At 35.2% G+C, this 19,043-nt stretch overlaps 1 protein-coding gene across 1 annotated transcript in view; it reads right to left on the bottom strand.

Moving 5' to 3' along the window:
* Positions 1-19,043, bottom strand: part of LOC144979679 (uncharacterized) — a 53,642-nt gene that overhangs the window by 34,049 nt on the left and 550 nt on the right. Inside the window, 2 exon segments of the mRNA XM_078926577.1 lie at positions 9,993-10,107; positions 10,639-11,127. Coding sequence (XP_078782703.1) covers positions 9,993-10,107; positions 10,639-11,052 — 529 coding nt within the window. The 5' untranslated portion in view covers positions 11,053-11,127.

The following is a 19,043-nucleotide window of genomic DNA, read 5'->3' as shown; positions in this document are numbered from 1 at the left end:
TTTATTCGATTCAGATTATTGTTAATAGAAAAACAGATTAAAGTAGATACCATGTCAGTCAAATCCCCTTTCCTCGTATTCCCCTCCTCTCTTTGAAAATGGATTTTAGAATCGATGATACCAAACGACTATTTTTCGAATTAACAAATTATGATCTGGACTTAATAAACCGTAATCACAGACACGTTAGTAGTTGCATTGTCCTGATTTGGTGATGTCTGTGAATCTCAAATACGAAAATGTCCGAAATAACACGATGTCACGCACAATATTACTCGCCGTAATCAATGTTGACATATTTTTTAAATAATTATAGGTTCAAACTGACTTAAAATAGGTGTAATATCTCTATACAGATTTAATCATGAATTTAAGTTTTGTTTAATAGTTAAACGCCTTATCACTTATCAACGAAAGATATCACCATATGAAATTGACACATGGTTAATTGGTGAATTTAGCAACAAAGTGTCTGTTTGCTGTCACCCTTGTCGTCTCAAACAATCAATTTTAAAGAATTATGTAGTTTTTCCAGTGATTTACTGTACTGGGATGGAAGAATTATCATGTAATGTTGTGTTGTTTTTTTTTCTTGGGTCATTTTTCTAAAGCGGGTCTTGTAGTTTGTAATTTCCGTCTTAAATGCCATTTGCTTTATTTTTTTAAATAAGACGACGGAGAATTTTATTTAATGCAATTAAAGTAGGTAGCGTTCTTGTCTAGGTCTTGTAAAATAAATGAGATGACGTCATACACTTAATACAATCCCCGTTGACAATGTTGATATTGGAGAAACCTCCGGTATAGAGATTAGAACATGAATTCGAAATCAAGACGTTTTGGTATGGTAGTTAGACAAGCTATCCATCGACCAATTAAAGCCTCTTCACTATGTGAATACGACTAGTAGATGGGTGCAATAGGAGGTGAATGTTTTCATTGAAATTTCACGTAGGATCAATTAAATAGAAATACGACAGATAAGCAATGTCCATGCGTCCACACGAGTTACACCCGATATCATGTTTTACAGTCATATTCTCTTTACCCAATATCATTTTTGGAAACATTTTGATTGGGTTAATGAAAAATTTACATCTGAATCAAAACTAAAAAGAATTGATGACAAAAGCTTTTGTAAAACCCCAACAACTTTTAACACACGGACTTATCTAACTTGGCTGCTTTTTAATAAAAAATATTCTTGTCTGATATAATACTTGTACCCGGCATTTTCAACATGCGGCGGGTTTCGTGTTTTGTATCATGGACTTGAATTTTTTTTCGCAGCAAGAAATAAATAAATGAAACACAACAATCATTACAATACACAATATTGATTGATCAAGTACTTAATACAATAACATGTCCTTGCCAAGTTACTCACTTCGGGAAATAGATTTTGATGAAAAAAAATTAAAAGAAAATTCCATCACTTCATGTCCTATATTATGGTTATCATACCAAGACATAACCTTATTGAAAATGTAACAAAAATTTTGTGTAGGAATAGTAAATTTTATGAACCAGGTATACAATATCTCTATTTATAACATTAAACCATGAATGTTTTTAACGCACATTTTCAGGGTTTGACACTATATTTACTGTACTTCTCCAGTAAAATTGTCGAAGTTTTTAGATATTTGATACCACAACACTTTTAGATAACAGAAGGTGTTTTTTTCCTCAAATTTTATCGATCTGAGCAGATAATATATTTTATCCCAGTGAAACGCTGTCCTAACAGCTGCTATATTTTTTAAAGATGATAACCCAAATGATCAGTAACACCCAATGTGTAAGACGTAGACGTGCAGTCTTTTAGGCGGTAGTGTAAGATCAAACAAAAACATCTTCAAATGCGTAGTAATACCTAATGGCGATTTACAAGACGGTCAAAATTTATTAAATAAAAGTTTTCAGGACAGAATGTATCAATTGAACCTAAGAAATTATTTTTTTTCAAAGCCAAAATGTGTATGATGTAATTGATTTTTTTAGCTAAACTTTATAAAATACTAGCTTGATAGCAAAAATTTTTCTAACCAAAACATTTTAAGTAAAACATTTTTGGCTAAAAATGTGAAGTTAAAGTTTTCTTACCAACATTTGGGAAGTAATCATTTTCAGGTCAAAGTTTATGAAATACAAACTGTATGACAAAAATGTATGAAACTAAAGTTTTTTTTTATCAAAATAGTGTCTGGTGAAAAAAAAAAAAATAAAAATTAAAAGTTTTGTGGTCAAAATGAGTGAAGTAAAAGATTTTTTGACCAAAATTTATAAAATTTGGAGAGAATATGTATTCTGATCTCATAACCGTTGGTCATAATATTATTATATTTTGGTCAGAAAACTTTTACTTTACACATTTCGACCAGAAAAATTTAATTTCATACAATTTTTGACAGAAAATTTTCATTTCATAATTGGGTCAGAACATTATTACTTTTCACATTTTGATTGGAAAACGTCCATTTCAGACAATTTGGTCGGAAAATTATTGCTTCACATATTTTTGTTAGAAATAATACTTTATTCATAAACTTTATCAAGATACTACTACTACAAACATTTTGGTCTAAAAACATTTCATTGCATAGATTTTGGATAGAAAGTATTCATTTCATACATTTTTACACGCATACTTTTATTTTATAAATTTTGGTCGAAAAATCTTTTACTTCACTCATTTTGACCACAAAACTTTTAATTTTAATTTTTTTTTTTTCACCAGACACTATTTTGATAAAAAAAACTTTAGTTTCATACATTTTTGTCATACAGTTTGTATTTCATAAACTTTGACCTGAAAATGATTACTTCCCAAATGTTGGTAAGAAAACTTTAACTTCACATTTTTAGCCAAAAATGTTTTACTTAAAATGTTTTGGTTAGAAAAATTTTTGCTATCAAGCTTATATTTTATAAAGTTTAGCTAAAAAAATCAATTACATCACACACATTTTGGCTTTGAAAAAAATTAATTTCTTAGGTTCAATTGATACATTCTGTCCTGAAAACTTTTATTTAATAAATTTTGACCGTCTTGTAAATCGCCATTAGGTATAACGACGCATTTGACAGATGTTTTTGTATGATTTTACACTACCGCCTAAAAGACTGCACGTCTACGTCTTACACATTGGGTGTTACTGATCATTTGGGTTATCATCTTTAAAAAATATAGCAGCAGTTAGGACAGCGTTTCACTGGGATAAAATATATTATCTGCTCAGATCGATAAAATTTGAGGAAAAAACACCTGCTGTTATCTAAAAGTGTTGTGGTATCAAATATCTAAAAACTTCGACAATTTTACTGGAGAAGTACAGTAAATATAGTGTCAAACCCTGAAAATGTGCGTTAAAAACATTCATGGTTTAATGTTATAAATAGAGATATTGTATACCTGGTTCATAAAATTTACTATTCCTACACAAAATTTTTGTTACATTTTCAATAAGGTTATGTCTTGGTATGATAACCATAATATAGGACATGAAGTGATGGGATTGTCTTTTAATTTTTTTTCATCAAAATCTATTTCCCGAAGTGAGTAACTTGGCAAGGACATGTTATTGTATTAAGTACTTGATCAATCAATATTGTGTATTGTAATGATTGTTGTGTTTCATTTATTTATTTCTTGCTGCGAAAAAAAATTCAAGTCCATGATACAAAACACGAAACCCGCCGCATGTTGAAAATGACGGGTACAAGTATTATATCAGACAAGAATATTTTTTATTAAAAAGCAGCCAAGTTAAATAAGTCCGTGTGTTAAAAGTTGTTGGGGTTTTACAAAAGCTTTTGTCATCAATTCTTTTTAGTTTTGATTCAGATGTAAATTTTTCATTAACCCAATCAAAATGTTTCCAAAAATGATATTGGGTAAAGAGAATATGACTGTAAAACATGATAGCGGGTGTAACTCGTATGGACGCATGGACATTGCTTATCTGTCGTATTTCTATTTAATTGATCCTACGTGAAATTTCAATGAAAACATTCACCTCCTATTGCACCCATCTACAAGTCGTATTCACATAGTGAAGACGCTTTAATTGGTCGATGGATAGATTGTCTAACTACCATACCAAAACGTCTTGATTTCGAATTCATGTTCTAATCTCTATACCGGAGGTTTCTCCAATATCAACATTGTCTACGGGGATTGTATTAAGTGTATGACGTCATCTCATTTATTTTACAAGACCTAGACAAGAACGCTACCTACTTTAATTGCATTAAATAAAATTCTCCGTCGTCTTATTTAAAAAAATAAAGCAAATGGCATTTAAGACAGAAATTACAAACTACAAGACCCGCTTTAGAAAAATGACCCAAGAAAAAAAAACAACACAACCATACATGATAATTCTTCCATCCCAGTACAGTAAATCACTGGGAAAACTACATAATTCTTTAAAATTGATTGTTTGAGATGACAAGGGTGACAGCAAACAGACACTTTGTTGCTAAATTCACCAATTAACCATGTGTCGATTTCATATGGTGATATCTTTCGTTGATAAGTGATAAGGCGTTTAACTATTAAACAAAACTTCTCATGATTAAATCTGTATAGAGATATTACACCTATTTTAAGTCAGTTTGAACCTATAATTATTTAAAAAATATGTCAACATTGATTACGGCGAGTAATATTGTGCGTGACATCGTGTTATTTCGGACATTTTCGTATTTAAGATTCACAGACATCACCAAATCAGGACAATGCAACTACTAACGTGTCCGTGATTACGGTTTATTAAGTCCAGATCATAATTTGTTAATTCGAAAAATAGTCGTTTGGTATCATCGATTCTAAAATCCATTTTCAAAGAGAAGAGGGGAATACGAAGAAAGGGGATTTGACTGACATGGTATCTACTTTAATCTGTTTTTCTATTAACAGTAATCTGAATCGAATAAAAGTGTTCATCATAATTTCAGTGCTGAGTTCACTTCTTGAAACGAAACGAATGTATTTGTTACACCCTGCACTATCTTTGGTTCATCTCTTCTTCGTTTGGTGGGTAAATTATCTTTACGGTCTCATCATTGGACACGCGTGATAATTATTTTTTAATGAACATTTATTTATTTCAAGATCTTTTTTAGTTAAATAATGGAATCTTTTTTTTTTTGATGCTAGAAATTTTAAATTCATGGTGCGATGGTAATGGTGAGGTGACACAAAATAAAATGAGATATTTAGAATGTAGTGTCCAATGAGGCGAGATAATCAAAGTTACAGTCACAGTTACTTAAGTTGATGGTATAGTATTTTTATTTCTATAACGTTTTCGCGAAGTTTTGTGATGAATAATTATATGACTAAATAACTCGAACTAATTATTTAGAGCAGCTGTATTCCATTTATTGAATTAGACTGTAAAATATGAAGAAGGAGGGGGGTTACACTTGGAGATGATCGTTGTTAACAAATCATCATTGTCAATTGGGTGATAACACGAACGGAATATAGATGTAGCAATAAGACATGACGAGTGAACGAAGATTATTCCCCTGCCGTCTGTTTTTACGAGAATCGAGTGTGTCAGAAGACAAGGATAGCAAGAAAACAACGAAGTGTTTTGCTCACGACCATGTGTCGTATTCACACACCGATTCTTTATTGATCAAATTGTAAGGCGTCTATCTATCGCACGAAAATGTCTCAAGTTCAAATCCGAATAGAGATGTGAGATCTATTATGAGTAATTTTGAACCTATGATTATGTTTATTCTAAAATATATCAACATTATTTAAAGTGAGTGTTATTAACGTATGTGACGTTGCATCTTCGTATCTATTCACAGACATTACATTAGGACAATGACATTAAAACATGGACTTTTTGTTATCTATTTTTTAAATCTTATCAATATAGCTATCGCACATCTAAGACGAAAATAATTACAAAGTGTGTAAAACACACAACAATAATACAATCAACACAAGGATTAGATATATCTTATACTATAACACTATAATAAAATAATCATAATACATATTAAACAAATTAACAACGGTTTCTCCTGCGCATGTATGTTAAGAAAAAATTACAAAGTGTGTAAAACACACAATAATACAATTTTAAAAATAACTACAAAGTGTGTAAAACACACGACAATAATAAAATTAACACACGTTTTACATATATATCTAATACTATAACAAACTTACACACTACTATAATAAAATGATAATACATATTTTAAATTTAATAACGGTTTCTCCTACACATGTATATTAACGACATTAATAATTACAAAGTGTGTAAAACACACAATAATACAATTAAAAATAACTGCAAAGTGTGTACAAAACACAACAATAATACAATTGACACACCTATTACACATGTGTAATACTATAACACACTTACACACTATTGTTATAAACTGCTGATCATGCAATTTTTGCCTTAACAATTTAACAACGGTTTCTCATGCTTTTTATATTACTACTGTGGTTGTGGTAGTAGTAGTGGTAGTGCTGATGTGGTGTTGGTGGTGGTTGTAGTAGTAGTGATGGTAGTGATGATGTGGTGGTGGTGGTGGTTGTAGTAGTAGTGGTAGTGATATTGTGGTGGTGGTGGTGGTTGTAGTAGTAGTAGTGGTAGTGATGATGTGGTGGTGGTGGTGGTGGTTGTAGTAGTAGTAGTGGTAGTGATGATGTGGTGACGGTTGTAGTAGTAGTAGTCGTGGTAGTGATGATGTGGTGGTAGTGGTGGTTGACCTCACCAGAATTTGACGGAAGTTGCCCGTAACCTGCAATTTTTTGCTCCAGACCGGAGTTTTTTCAAGTGAAACCAGAGTTTTGGCATCACTGCCCTTATATTGCTCATTAGAAACAGCTTTGCACATACAGTGCAGCATGAAAATCTGAAAATCAAGTAAATCTCGAACACATGGAAATTCCACATTTTAATCCCTCGATGTTCATTGTACTGACAACATGAAAATCTCTAACACTATGGAGTTCAACACGGAAATCTCAAACAAAATGGATCTTGACTTTCGCATTTGTTGAAAAAATTCTTTTACCTTATATTTGTATTGAACAGAATCAAAAACTGCCACCACTCCCTATGTGGCCTTAAATGTGTGTGTGTGTGTGTGTGTGTGGATTATGAGCATGTGTTTATAGGGGAGGGGGGTGCGAGGCGTGTTTGACCAGGGACTTCTGACTCTTAATACTAATATGTTCCAGTACTAGTAGGGTGCACAGTTCTGGTTTCAGTTTCGAGTTTCACAAGACCGGATTTCGAAAGATGGTTTTGAAACCGAACATCGCTCGTGGTCGAAACTTGAAGCCGAGACAGGCAGTGGCATTGGGCTAATAGTAATATACTGTCTAACTTTTGATTATAGCCAACTAGGTACTTTGAAATAACTGTCTCATGACACAAGAGATGTCTACGTGACAGACGCCACTTTGCGCGACGATCCTCCCTCTCACTTCCAAGGTGCCAGAAGATATGGATTTTTTTTTTTAAAAAGCGAATTGCCATGTTGACTTTTTTGTTTTTGTTATCTCTCTTTAGTTTCGAGAAACGCAGTGCCGCTGGGAAGTGGTCTCGAGTTTCGCGAAACCTAAACTGGTCGAGACTGCCTGGCACTAAACTGTACCTGTGGGGGGATAGCGAGACCGTGACCTGAAGCTTTTACGTTACTGCTTTAGTATTAAAATCAAAGACGTGATTAGGGATAGGAAGATGGGGTGAGAAGAGAGGCATGAGAGAGATAGGTGAGGAATGGTAGGAATCAGATACCGGATTCATAGGTTTAAAATGGAGCATGTTAATTGTGTAATCAACAATGGGACTTGCTGGCTTTGTCTTCTTATTTCGCTTGTTATTGACGGAAATAAGATGCACTTAACACTTCATTATAATGTAATGTCAGCGAAACAACACATTTTTTTTCCCCCCCCCCCCCCCCCCTCACATTCTTCTTCATATTCTTTTTAAAAGAAACAACACGGAAATCTCGAATATACAGGCCCGGACCCAACTTGTTCGAGATTTCCGTGCTGCACTGTACTATGAAACCAATTCAAGGGAGATTAACCCTTATCTTGTCCAATATATAGACCTGTAAATGAGCTCTATAAAAATTGACTGAAACTTTTCGTAGCGGAAACATCCAAAGAATCAAAATGAATAGTAGACAGCAAGCTCGCTTAAGCAAAACAATGGCAGAAAACTAACTTGTGCTCGAATTAATTAGGCTACTTACCATTGTTCCTTATAATTAGGTACCAAATCAGTGAAGAAACTAGAAATGGTCAACCAGTTGGTTTACAATATGAGGCAAGCGAGATGTGCAATCATTTAACTTTCGAATTTTCGTCTACATAACGCACTTCCGGCGTTCGAATTTTTCTTTTTCATACTTTTACTGTCCTCCAGGTAAATGTGGTCAATTTTGGCTTAGACGAAACAGTGAAATTTATCCCTCAGTGGCTCAGTTAAAATTGGCTACCGTTGGAACCATGGCAGGTTTGGAAAGTGAAAAAATAATTTCACGAAGGCTGTGTGAAGATACACTGGGATGTGTTCAGACACGGCAATTCTAAAAAGCTTTGCTTAGCCTTGACAATATATCCATCGTTAATATAAACGGCCCATGAGCTATGCGTAGCGCTGTGGAACATTCCCAATTAACTTTACGGTCATTCGACTACGATTCATGAATTCTTTCTTTGTTCAATTCTTTCTTTCCTTTTAAAAAATATTTGAATTTGATGAATTGAATGATTTCAGATAATTGACTGAGAATATACAGGTCTAAATATAAAACAATCTGTAAAATTTTATCTTTTGCATCAATATACAATCCAACCTGCCGGAACAGAACCCTCTAACAGACAGAAAGCCTCTGATTCCACCCCCCCACCTACCTTCCCCGGAATAAATTGACCTACTTTGATTCTCTCTGTACATTCCCGTCTCTCCAATCCAAACACCTCCATTCCCATCATTTTGTCCGGATTACAGACATCTGGATAGTGGAATCACTCCCTAAAGTGTACAATTAAAGAAGAAAAAAAAATCCGTCCCCAAGGAACTTGTCTGGGTTATGAGGACATCCAGACTGTGGAGTCCTAGATAAGAGACGCGACTGTCTTCTAACGGAACCAGTCAAACGGGAAAACAAAACAAAAATTCCCCTCCCATTTTACAAATCTACCTGTATAAGGTGGGAAATATTCACTTCAGCTCAGCATCATTTATAAGTATAGTGAACGTTAAATAAATAAAATATCTTAAATTCGCTTTTTACAGCAAATTTCTCAATATTAAGTGGAAAAAGATCCTACTTCTTGACATTGGACCCAAAATTTCACATCTCTAAATCATGCCCCATCAAAGCCTGCAGCAAGCATATAACGTTTATGACCCCTGGCCCATGAGTGATTCGTCAAGCCCGCAAAAAAGATAGTACTTATGAAATGTGCTTATCAGAACTCAGAGGGAAGAAGACAAAGAAAATGTTAGAAAACAGTTCAACAAAGGATAATAAATGTCCACAACAAACAGCAAGAAAACAAAGACATACCAACAACAAACTATGAACACAAAAACAGATTCTTTTTTTTTTTAGCTTGCACTATAAAAGGATAAGACAATACATTAGTTTCTATCATTAGTTGTGTATTATCTGACATAAAAGGTTTAGCTGGGTTGTTGCCATGGATACAAAAGCATGTGTTCATTTTATCACCCTCGATGAAGAAAAATAAAACCCCATGAAAGATGATAAACTGTCTATAAAGGAATTATATTTCCCTGTAAGCATTTAATTCTGTCTTACATACTGTAAACATATATCATTGATAATAAGAAAAAAAAAACCCTGCAAATGACAATGATCTGTCTATAAATCGCGCTGCCAATGAATGAGAGCCTTGCTAAATTAAATCCTTTATTTAATGAAAACTGATTTGAATACAAATAAATAACTTCCTTTACCTTCTTCACTCCCAGCTGTATCAGCAGTGACCTCTGACCCTGAAGTGTGGAAAAGGTTGGACTCATCACAATGAACCCTACAACTCTGGTTATCTCCATCTGCCTGGACTGGAACCTGGAATGGTTGAGATGATTGGAATGAGACAAATTTTGATCCAATCCACTTTCATCCTTTTCAGTGAGGGTTCAATTTTATACTTGAAATTAAAATCTAACAGTTTTTATCGAGACAGCTAGACCTGGGACTTCAATCACAAATCACCCTATCTGAGAAATGTTTGCAAAAAATTCATGGATTTGGAAGAAGTTCAGACTTAATACTAGACGGGTAGGATTGTCTTAATTTACCAACAAAATTTCAGACAGATACTGAAGAGAAAATGAAGTCACTAAAAATTCCTTTGTTACCAACTCCTTCCAAAAGTTATTGCAAATTATTACTTGGTTATTGATTTCAATCTTTTTTTTTTTTCAGCCCAGGAAGATCATATTTCAATATTGTCAAAGCTCATTCCTGTTTTTTCCTGCAAAACGTAAATACATTTATTTATTATTTTTTATCAAAATTACAGTGATGGTGGTGGTTACAATGATAATGCAAGTGGCAGTTGTAATGATTAAGTTATGTAAAAGAAAATGTTCTTACCACACCAGAAGTTGACAATGTTAGTGGTGCTGAAGATGTCCCAGCTTCCACAGCATTGTCTTCAAATTTAATACTGGCAGCACCGGCAAATTTCAAACTAAAGTTGGATGTATCCTCAACCTTGATCTCTTTCTCAAGTTTAATATTGTCAACATGTAGGTTTTCAACTTTTTTCACTCCCTCAAGCTCAACATCAACGTTCAAAGATAACATTTTAGTTTCCGTAACATTTTCTGGGGGTGTCTCATGACAAAAGTTCTCGTTTACTGTCAATAGCTCTGCCATATTTACATTTTCAAATAGGTTGTTATTCCTAGCCTCTTCTACTTCAACTTCACAAGGAACTTTGAAACTCTCATCAACCTGTTCCTTTTTAAAGGTTAATATTGGGGTATCGTCCATAGATCCTTGCATCTCTTCTTGTTATTCTTTTTCTGCGCTATGTTGAATGCTTTGAAAAAGAAATCATTCAAAAATGATTCGGCAAATCTGTAGACAAGAGACAAAAGTAATTCAAAATAAAAGCCAAAATATTGTTTGGTCAATGTGCATCAGACTTAACCATTTCTGAATTCAAGATGACGATTAATCATAATCATGGAAAATAACTGGCAAGCAATTTGACAACCACTAATGTCCTTTACACACTTTAATATTGTTTCGTTTTGTTCTTTTTTTCACTGGATGGAATTTTGATTCCTTGTGGGTGGAAATTGTTTCTAAGTTTGCAATATTCAACAAAATCCTAAAACAACAGTCAATGCAGCATTGTGTGATTAGTCCCTAAGTTTAGTCTAGCTCTGTAAATCGCCAGATTTACTCAATGCAGCCAACCAGATAATTGATTAGTGTGCACAAGAGTCTTCAGTCAACACTAAGCTTGGCAAGTTTAAGTTCAACATTTAACACGGTAAAGAGTTTTTGTCCGTGCAACGAGCAGGTAACCTTCATATTATAATCTTTATTTACGTACTTTGGTAAAAAGTTCAATTTGGATGGAGCTCAATGAAACCTATATCATTATAAAGCGCTTTTCAACATGATTCTTATGATACCAAAATTTAGAAAATCAGATGAAGAGAAAAGAAGCTATATTAGTTTAAAGGCCGAAATATGCACTCCTATTTGCCTTTGTTATTTACTGCCGGACTTTGCGACCTGACATTGTTGCTTTTCCGGCAGTGATCACCATTTGAATTTCAAAACTGGCCTAAAATGGCCGCTGACAATTAAGTTAGGACTTTTCTGTAATTTCAAGAAGAAGAAGAAAAAGAAGAAAAATAAGAAGAAAAAAATGTCACTAAAGCTCTCATACTATTGAATGCTTTGTTAAAGTTAAGTATGTTATTATAAAGATAAGATGTTAAATTATGTGCCCTAAAAGAAATTTTGATTTACCAATTTCCGATTTTTTAGTTAACCAATGCTAAATTATACCCCATTTTAACCATGATCAAAAGAGATACTAAACTGGTATTGATTTAAACATATGATAAACAGCACCAAATGATTGGGTAATTCCTCCTAAGAAAATAAGACATAAATTATTAAAATCCATCCATTAAAAAAATCTATGGAATATTTTCTGAGATCCATCATTCAAAAGTTCTAAAACTTGGATCACAGCCATTAGTTATTTATCAGCTCACTGCTGGAGTGCCAAATGCCAAATAGACGTTTACCAAAGTACCTTCTTTATTCGCAAGAAAGAACATTTTGTAGTATCTGCCCATTAATACTTTAAATTGAATATCATTCATTTCATAGGGAATTTTAAACTGATCATCATCCATGTGCTCCACCATTTTGCTATTTACATGTTTTGTTCCATTATAACTGACTGGTTGACTAACATTCCAACCTGACTGTCGAACTGCAAGCATATAACGCTAAAACAGTGTTTTTGTAACATTTCTTTGGATGAAGAGCATAGACTTCCATAATTTCACAACACGCCCGCCTAAGGAGAGAATAAGTAAAGATACTATGCCTAATCTGATGAAACATAATGTTTGCCACCACTTGCAATATTGAAACTGATGGGAAACACACTAAGTGATAATGGTGTCGACCGGAGTCGTAAACAACAACCGACTCAGCAATCTGCTTTTGAAATTAGAAAAATCACACCACATATATACTTATAAATATGAAACTTATCTTAAATAGTAATATTTTTTTGGAAATTGCAATTAATTGAAAGTCGATAATTTATAAAATAATAACTAATATAAATAATAAAAATGCTGTGAAATTGCGGAAGTCTCCCCTTTTCAAATTAAAAGTTGGGGGGTATTCCCCGTTTAGACATTAGGTCTTTTTGTAGTCATATTTTATCACTTTGTTTACATTGGAGATCCCCCATTTTGGTTGTAAGGCACTACTTGTAGGGTGAAGGTTCCCTCTTAATTCACCTAATATTTTTCATTTTATTTACTTTTCAAAGGGGAGGTGGGGGGGGGGGGGGGGGGGGGGGGGGGAAGACCGTCCATAAACACCTTAATCCTTTAAATCAACTTTTAAAATATGCTATCTTGATCAGCTTATAAGAAACAACCTGTCAATCTAGGGTGGAAGGATATTATTCCGCCACAGCCAGCAAAATAATCCTGCCAAAAAAAAAAGTATTGTACACACAAATTTAGTAATTTAGAAACTCGGCCCCAAAAATAATTCCATTTTCGTGTTCAGAGACTCAATTTACATATAAATATCATATTTGATTAGTGCTCATAAGTGATGATAATGATATGGTCCTAAAGATTGATGGCAGAGTCTGGGTTGAAGTCAAAGGGATTACAGGTAAAATTAGAGAGACAGGCTCTAGCTTTGCGTGTGTCTCACACACAGCCTTGGCCGTCATGCCCATAACAGCAAACAATACTGTTATGCGTAATATAATATTAGCCTTGACAGATACCTACTAAACTTATATTACAAATTACTAACTAACCCTATATATTATGCCCATCCATTGTGTTATGATACAAGTAAACCGTTATGTTGTAGCATCTTTCTTTGTCAATATTTATTGTTTTAAAAACCTATACCGACTCCTTTTTGCATTTCATCCGTTTCATTTAATGTGATATCTAAAAAGTGCGGCAAACATTGCTGTCAACAGATTTTAAAAAGAAAAAATATGTTCTTTTCATTTGCAATAAGTTTGTTTTGAGAGAAGATGCTGTACATGAGAGTGGTCAATGGTTGCCACAATTGCCGACAAAAGGATTGAAATAGGAGTTTCAAAAAGAAAATATGTTAATTTTAAGAAAAACAAGATGATTGTAAAATTAGCATGCCAATAGATTTTCCCAGGGAAGAAATAAAATAACCACAATTTGAAGGCAGCGAGGCAACTACTTAAAACTAAAATCTTTCATAACGGTAATTCCTCAAGTCATTTCGGAAAAGGATTCAAAAGCCCCATTACCAAAAACAACTGGACATAAAGGAGACTACTATTTCAGATGTATAAAATAATGACAAGATGTGAGTGGAAAACCCCTTATTTGTGGTAGGAAGAGGACTGACTTTGTTGGATTCCTTTGCATTTTGAAGTCAATTATCAATGCTGCAAAACTGTTCATGGGAAAATACGACCACAAATATGTGCTGACCTACAGATTGTCCCAGGACTATCTAGAGACATTTTTCAGCAGGATTCGTTGTCGACATGGGTAGAATAACAAGTCCACACCACTCAAATTTGAATGGACTCTGAGAGCTCTCCTCTTGAAGAATGGTGTACTTCCATCAGACAGAGGTAACTGCACCTTGATAGAGGAGGTTGAAAGCACGATCGTAGAAAGGGAAAGGCATAACACAACAGACCCGACTTTGCTACCTGTTGTCCAAAACCCTGTCTTCTCCAAGCGAGCATCACCAGCATGCTTTTTATCTTACAAGTGGATTTACAGGAATGACTGTGGCCAAAAAGTGAAGTGTGTAAAATGTAAAATATCTCCATTATCCTCCAACTGTAGCTTTCCAAGCTTTTATGAATGTTTGCTCACCCAAAGGAACATGTTATAAAATTATCAGGGAATGTGTGATACCACAGTAAGAAAATATATTGCCAGTCCAGAGGGTTCTATTCTGGAGTTACACCTCGTCTTATTTGCAGCATCACTAGCCATGCCATTTGTTGTGTCAGCACCCATGTTTATCCCTATATTTGGGAGCAAGGCAAAAATTCACAGCACATCGCGATAGAGGATAGTCACCACATGCATCAAACCATGAAAGAAGCCAGCCACCTTTTCAGCAATATGATTTATCACGGCCACTAACGGTTGATCAGGGACAGATATAACCACAATGATGTCACAATCTCATTTTTTTTTTAAAAGATATTTTTCCTCCATCAATAATGAAGGGCATTGCATTCTACGAAAGTACCTACAAGTCCGGTACTGGGAAAAATATAATAGTAGTAGTAGTAGTAGTCCTAATAATAAAAATAATAAGGGAGGCCTTCCGAAAGCAATGTTCTAGTAGGGGGTTTGGGAGGGGGGAAACTTTTTTTTTTAAAGACTCCCCCCTCCTAACCCCCTACTAGAAAATAGTTTCCCCCTCCCAAACCTCCCCCCCCCCCCAACTAAAACTCTTGAATATGGTAATGCGCCGCGAATATCATAGCATGTCGGTGACATTGATAAAATTGAAAGGGTACAAAACAAAGGAGAGCGACGAAGCTTTGTTCAGACTTGATGAAGCATCTACCTTATGAAGCTAGACTGAAGCATCTCAACCTAGCATCACTGTACTACAGGAGACAAAGAGGAGACATGATACAAGTATATAAGATAATAAACGAGAAAGATAGAGTAGATAGAGAGCAAATACTACCAGAGAGCACATTTAATAGAACGAGAGGACATAGCGATAAATTTAAAAAAAAACGGAGTGTCTACGTATACGGTAACTTTTGACTTTAGGTAGTTTAGTGAGCAGCAGCAGTGGGAGTCAAATTGTGACCCAACTCGCCCATAAGAAAGTTATGACTGGAAATTGCTGTGTTAGCTTTTACTAAAAGTTTTAGGGGGGGGGGGGGGGGGGGTTCAATTAAAAATGCATAACTTCGTTATAGTTATAAAGAGGAATATTGAAGATATTTTGGATTTTGGCATCATTATTTTCGTTACTAACCGAGCACCTAGCCTCAGGATCTACATAGTACCGTACACGGTAACATTAAACACGGTAACCTTGAATCTAAATTGTATTGTTTGATTTTAAAAACAACACACACACACACACACGCATACTACACACACACACACACACACACAGAGCGAGGTCCAGCCATTGCTTGTCTTGTATTGTAGCGGCAAACTAGTTACCGGAATGACAGATAACTGGAACAGCCTTCCAGAAGACGTAATTAAACCGAGGACAGTGAATGAGTTCAAAGACAAGTTAGAAAAGCACTGGCATTACAAGCGTTACCGCCTCCGCCCCAACCATGCAAGTGCGCGTAGACATTCTAGAGAGGTGGGCCTTTGGCCTACCAACCTCCGCTGCACGTCCAACTCGCCTTGAGCATGCATTCACGTAAAATATAAAGATGTTTCTTAAAAACCTACCTCTGTTTCAAAAACTAGCATCTTTCAACTTTCTAAGAAACATTTTGATTTTTCAGAACTTTAGTTCGTTAAAAAATACCGGCCAATCTGACCCGTTGAGTCGAATGAAAACGAAATTTTGTTGTTTACACGGTTCAAAGTAAATGCCGTAAATAAGCTTTCATGGACTTCCTGTGTTGTTTTTATAGTGTCACGTGACCGTTTTGAGAAATTTGTCGTCTGCTACAAATAATTAGACCGGTAGGGGGTAGATATTTTCGTTGGAGCAGAGAAAAAGTGAGTATTATTTCTTGGACAAGTCAAGTTGATTGAATAAAAGAAAAAAAGGCCTTTTTTATCCGCCGCCACCACCACCGTGAGAGTGGAGAGGGGGGGGGGGGGGGGGGGGTTGCATGATGAAGACGAAAGGGAGACGTGTCGCTTGGTGACGTAGAGCTTGTCAACGATGCTGGCAGAAGTTCTTAACCCCTTAACAGCGAAGCAAATTTTTTGCTTTCAGATAATAGTTTGCTTTTATCTTTATTATTGTTAACGGAGAATACAGCTTTTCCACAAGAGAGCAGTCAGACTATGCAACTCGGACTTCAATTGTCTATAATCGTTTTGCCGTTACTTGTCTTTTGATGAAAGAGGATTTGGTGTTAGGTCAAAGATCGTTGGCCGCTAAAGGTTGCATTGCTACTGGGTTTGCTCACCCCCCCCCCCCTCCTCCTTTTTTTCTTCTTTTTTTTTTTCAACTTAGTATTGTTGATCGCTATTTCCTTTTTTTTATGATTAGCAAGTGCCGTAGGAGTCTCACAGGATGCAGGAGTACTGCAATTAACCCTTTGCAAGTGACATTGATTTTTTTGTTTTCAAATAATAGTCGTCATTTATATTATTTTTTAACGTAGAAAAAAAAAAACGTTTCCACCATAAGAGCAGTAAGAATATTGATAAAAAGCGCTTTGAGCACGTTGGGTGGATATTGCCCTATATAAAAGCTCAAGTTTTTAAATTGTAATTTGTTTTTTGTCTTTTGATGAAAACGGTAAGATTTTATTTTTGGTCCAAGTAAGATTGATATTCGCCTTTAAAAGGTTAAGTTGTTTTGTTTTTTCAGGTTTTTTTTGTTTTGTTTTTCAAATGCCTAGTGAGAGAGAAAAAACAAAACAATCATACATGTATCTGCAAACAGCAGAACGTTTTCATTTTACAATGAGATGGGAAGGGGAAGGGATAACATTATGACAAAAAAGAGAGAGAGAGAGAGAGAGAGAGAGAGAGAGAGAGAGAGAGAGAGAGAGAGAGAGAGGGGCGGGGGAATGGGGGGGGGGGGGGGGATAGTAAGGGGGAATGGGAAAAGATGAAAGAAACAATGGGTTGCCTGATGATGTAGATCAAAGGAATGTTACAGCAGTGTTCACGGAGCGTACTTCGTGAAACTTTAACCTTTTACAGTGACAGTTTTTTTTCTGCAGATTGCTTATGCAGAATAAATCGTTTCCACCAAGAGAGCAGTAGTAAGAGTATATTTCGACTCGGGCTTCAATTAAACTATAAATCGCAAAGCTTGTCTTTTAATGATAACATTAAGACTAAGATCTGGAGTTTGGGGAGTGTAAGATGGAATCTCGCCAATAATGGTTAAAATTGTTTTGATTTTTAAAAATATAACACACACACACACGAGCGCGCGCGGTCACGACAGCGAGGACCATCTATTGCATGTGTTGCAACGGTAAATCAGTTTACGTGTACGTAGATCCTGAGGCGAGATGCCCCGTTACCGTGTACGCACCCCCCCCCCCCAAAAAAAAAAAAAAAAGAAAGAGACACACACACATACACACACACACGCACGCAGTCTCGCATCCGCTACGAACTAATTTTGCGCACCAATTTTTACTGCACTAATGCACCAAATTGCATTTGGTTTGGCCACTTGGCCTCCTGTAACCATCTTTTTGGCTTCCTCTGACTTTCCCCGTTATATCGTTTTACTCTGGTACCGGTAAAACTTATTTTATTTGGCAATCTAAATATCTAAATGCAACACGTGCTAACGTCACAGATTGCATTTGCTAATGCTTCTATATATACGAATTTTCCTTATCCTATCTAAATTGTTTAACAAATCTAAAGAGTTTTCGCGAGGCTAAGGTGGGTTTGGTGGTATTTGGGCTCCTGCCGAGGAATCTGGCCTCTTGCTATAGCTAGTTTGGTCTCTTACTCAAAAATGATCTGGCAACCCTGCCTGGCTAGGCGGAACCTTGATAACAGAAACGGGACCCACACGATTTCGCGAGGAATTAATCATGAAAACAATTAGGATATAATTTCAACACAACTTTTGAAATTCATCAAGGATTGTCCATTACCGAATGTTTTTTGATAGAAAACAAATGCATCTTCAAATCGAAACTGCTTTTGACGGTAAGCGGTAAGTTTTTATTTATTTTTCTGTCCAAACGAATGATTTGTCCTGGTTATTATAGAAGCTAAGTATTGGTAACACCGGCTCAGCTCTCTAGAATTTAAAAAAAAATCAAACTCGCCTCTTCAACATAAAGAGAAACAGTTCCATAAACGAAAATACGGTTTTACATTGTCATTAGGTTAGGAAGCCAAAATAGTCTTCAACAGTCGTACTGTCACTTCCTTCCTAATGACGTATGGTAACTTAGTAACACTGGCTCTAAACTATCGGAACAATGGCTGACGGCGTATGAAATATTTCCCCGGCGAGCTTAAACGCGTATCCAGAGGTAAAAAACCCCATCAATTTGATCATGTATTGACTTTTACACATTCTGATCGCAAGGCATATGAAAAGGG

Source organism: Berghia stephanieae, chromosome 9 (assembly GCF_034508935.2).
Source record: "Berghia stephanieae isolate SIO BIC M18660-M18661 chromosome 9, UCSD_Bste_1.3, whole genome shotgun sequence".
In the NCBI taxonomy this organism is placed as follows: Eukaryota; Metazoa; Mollusca; class Gastropoda; order Nudibranchia; family Aeolidiidae; genus Berghia; species Berghia stephanieae.
The sequence above is the reverse complement of the archived record's forward strand: the minus strand, read 5'-3'. Positions and strand labels throughout refer to the sequence as shown.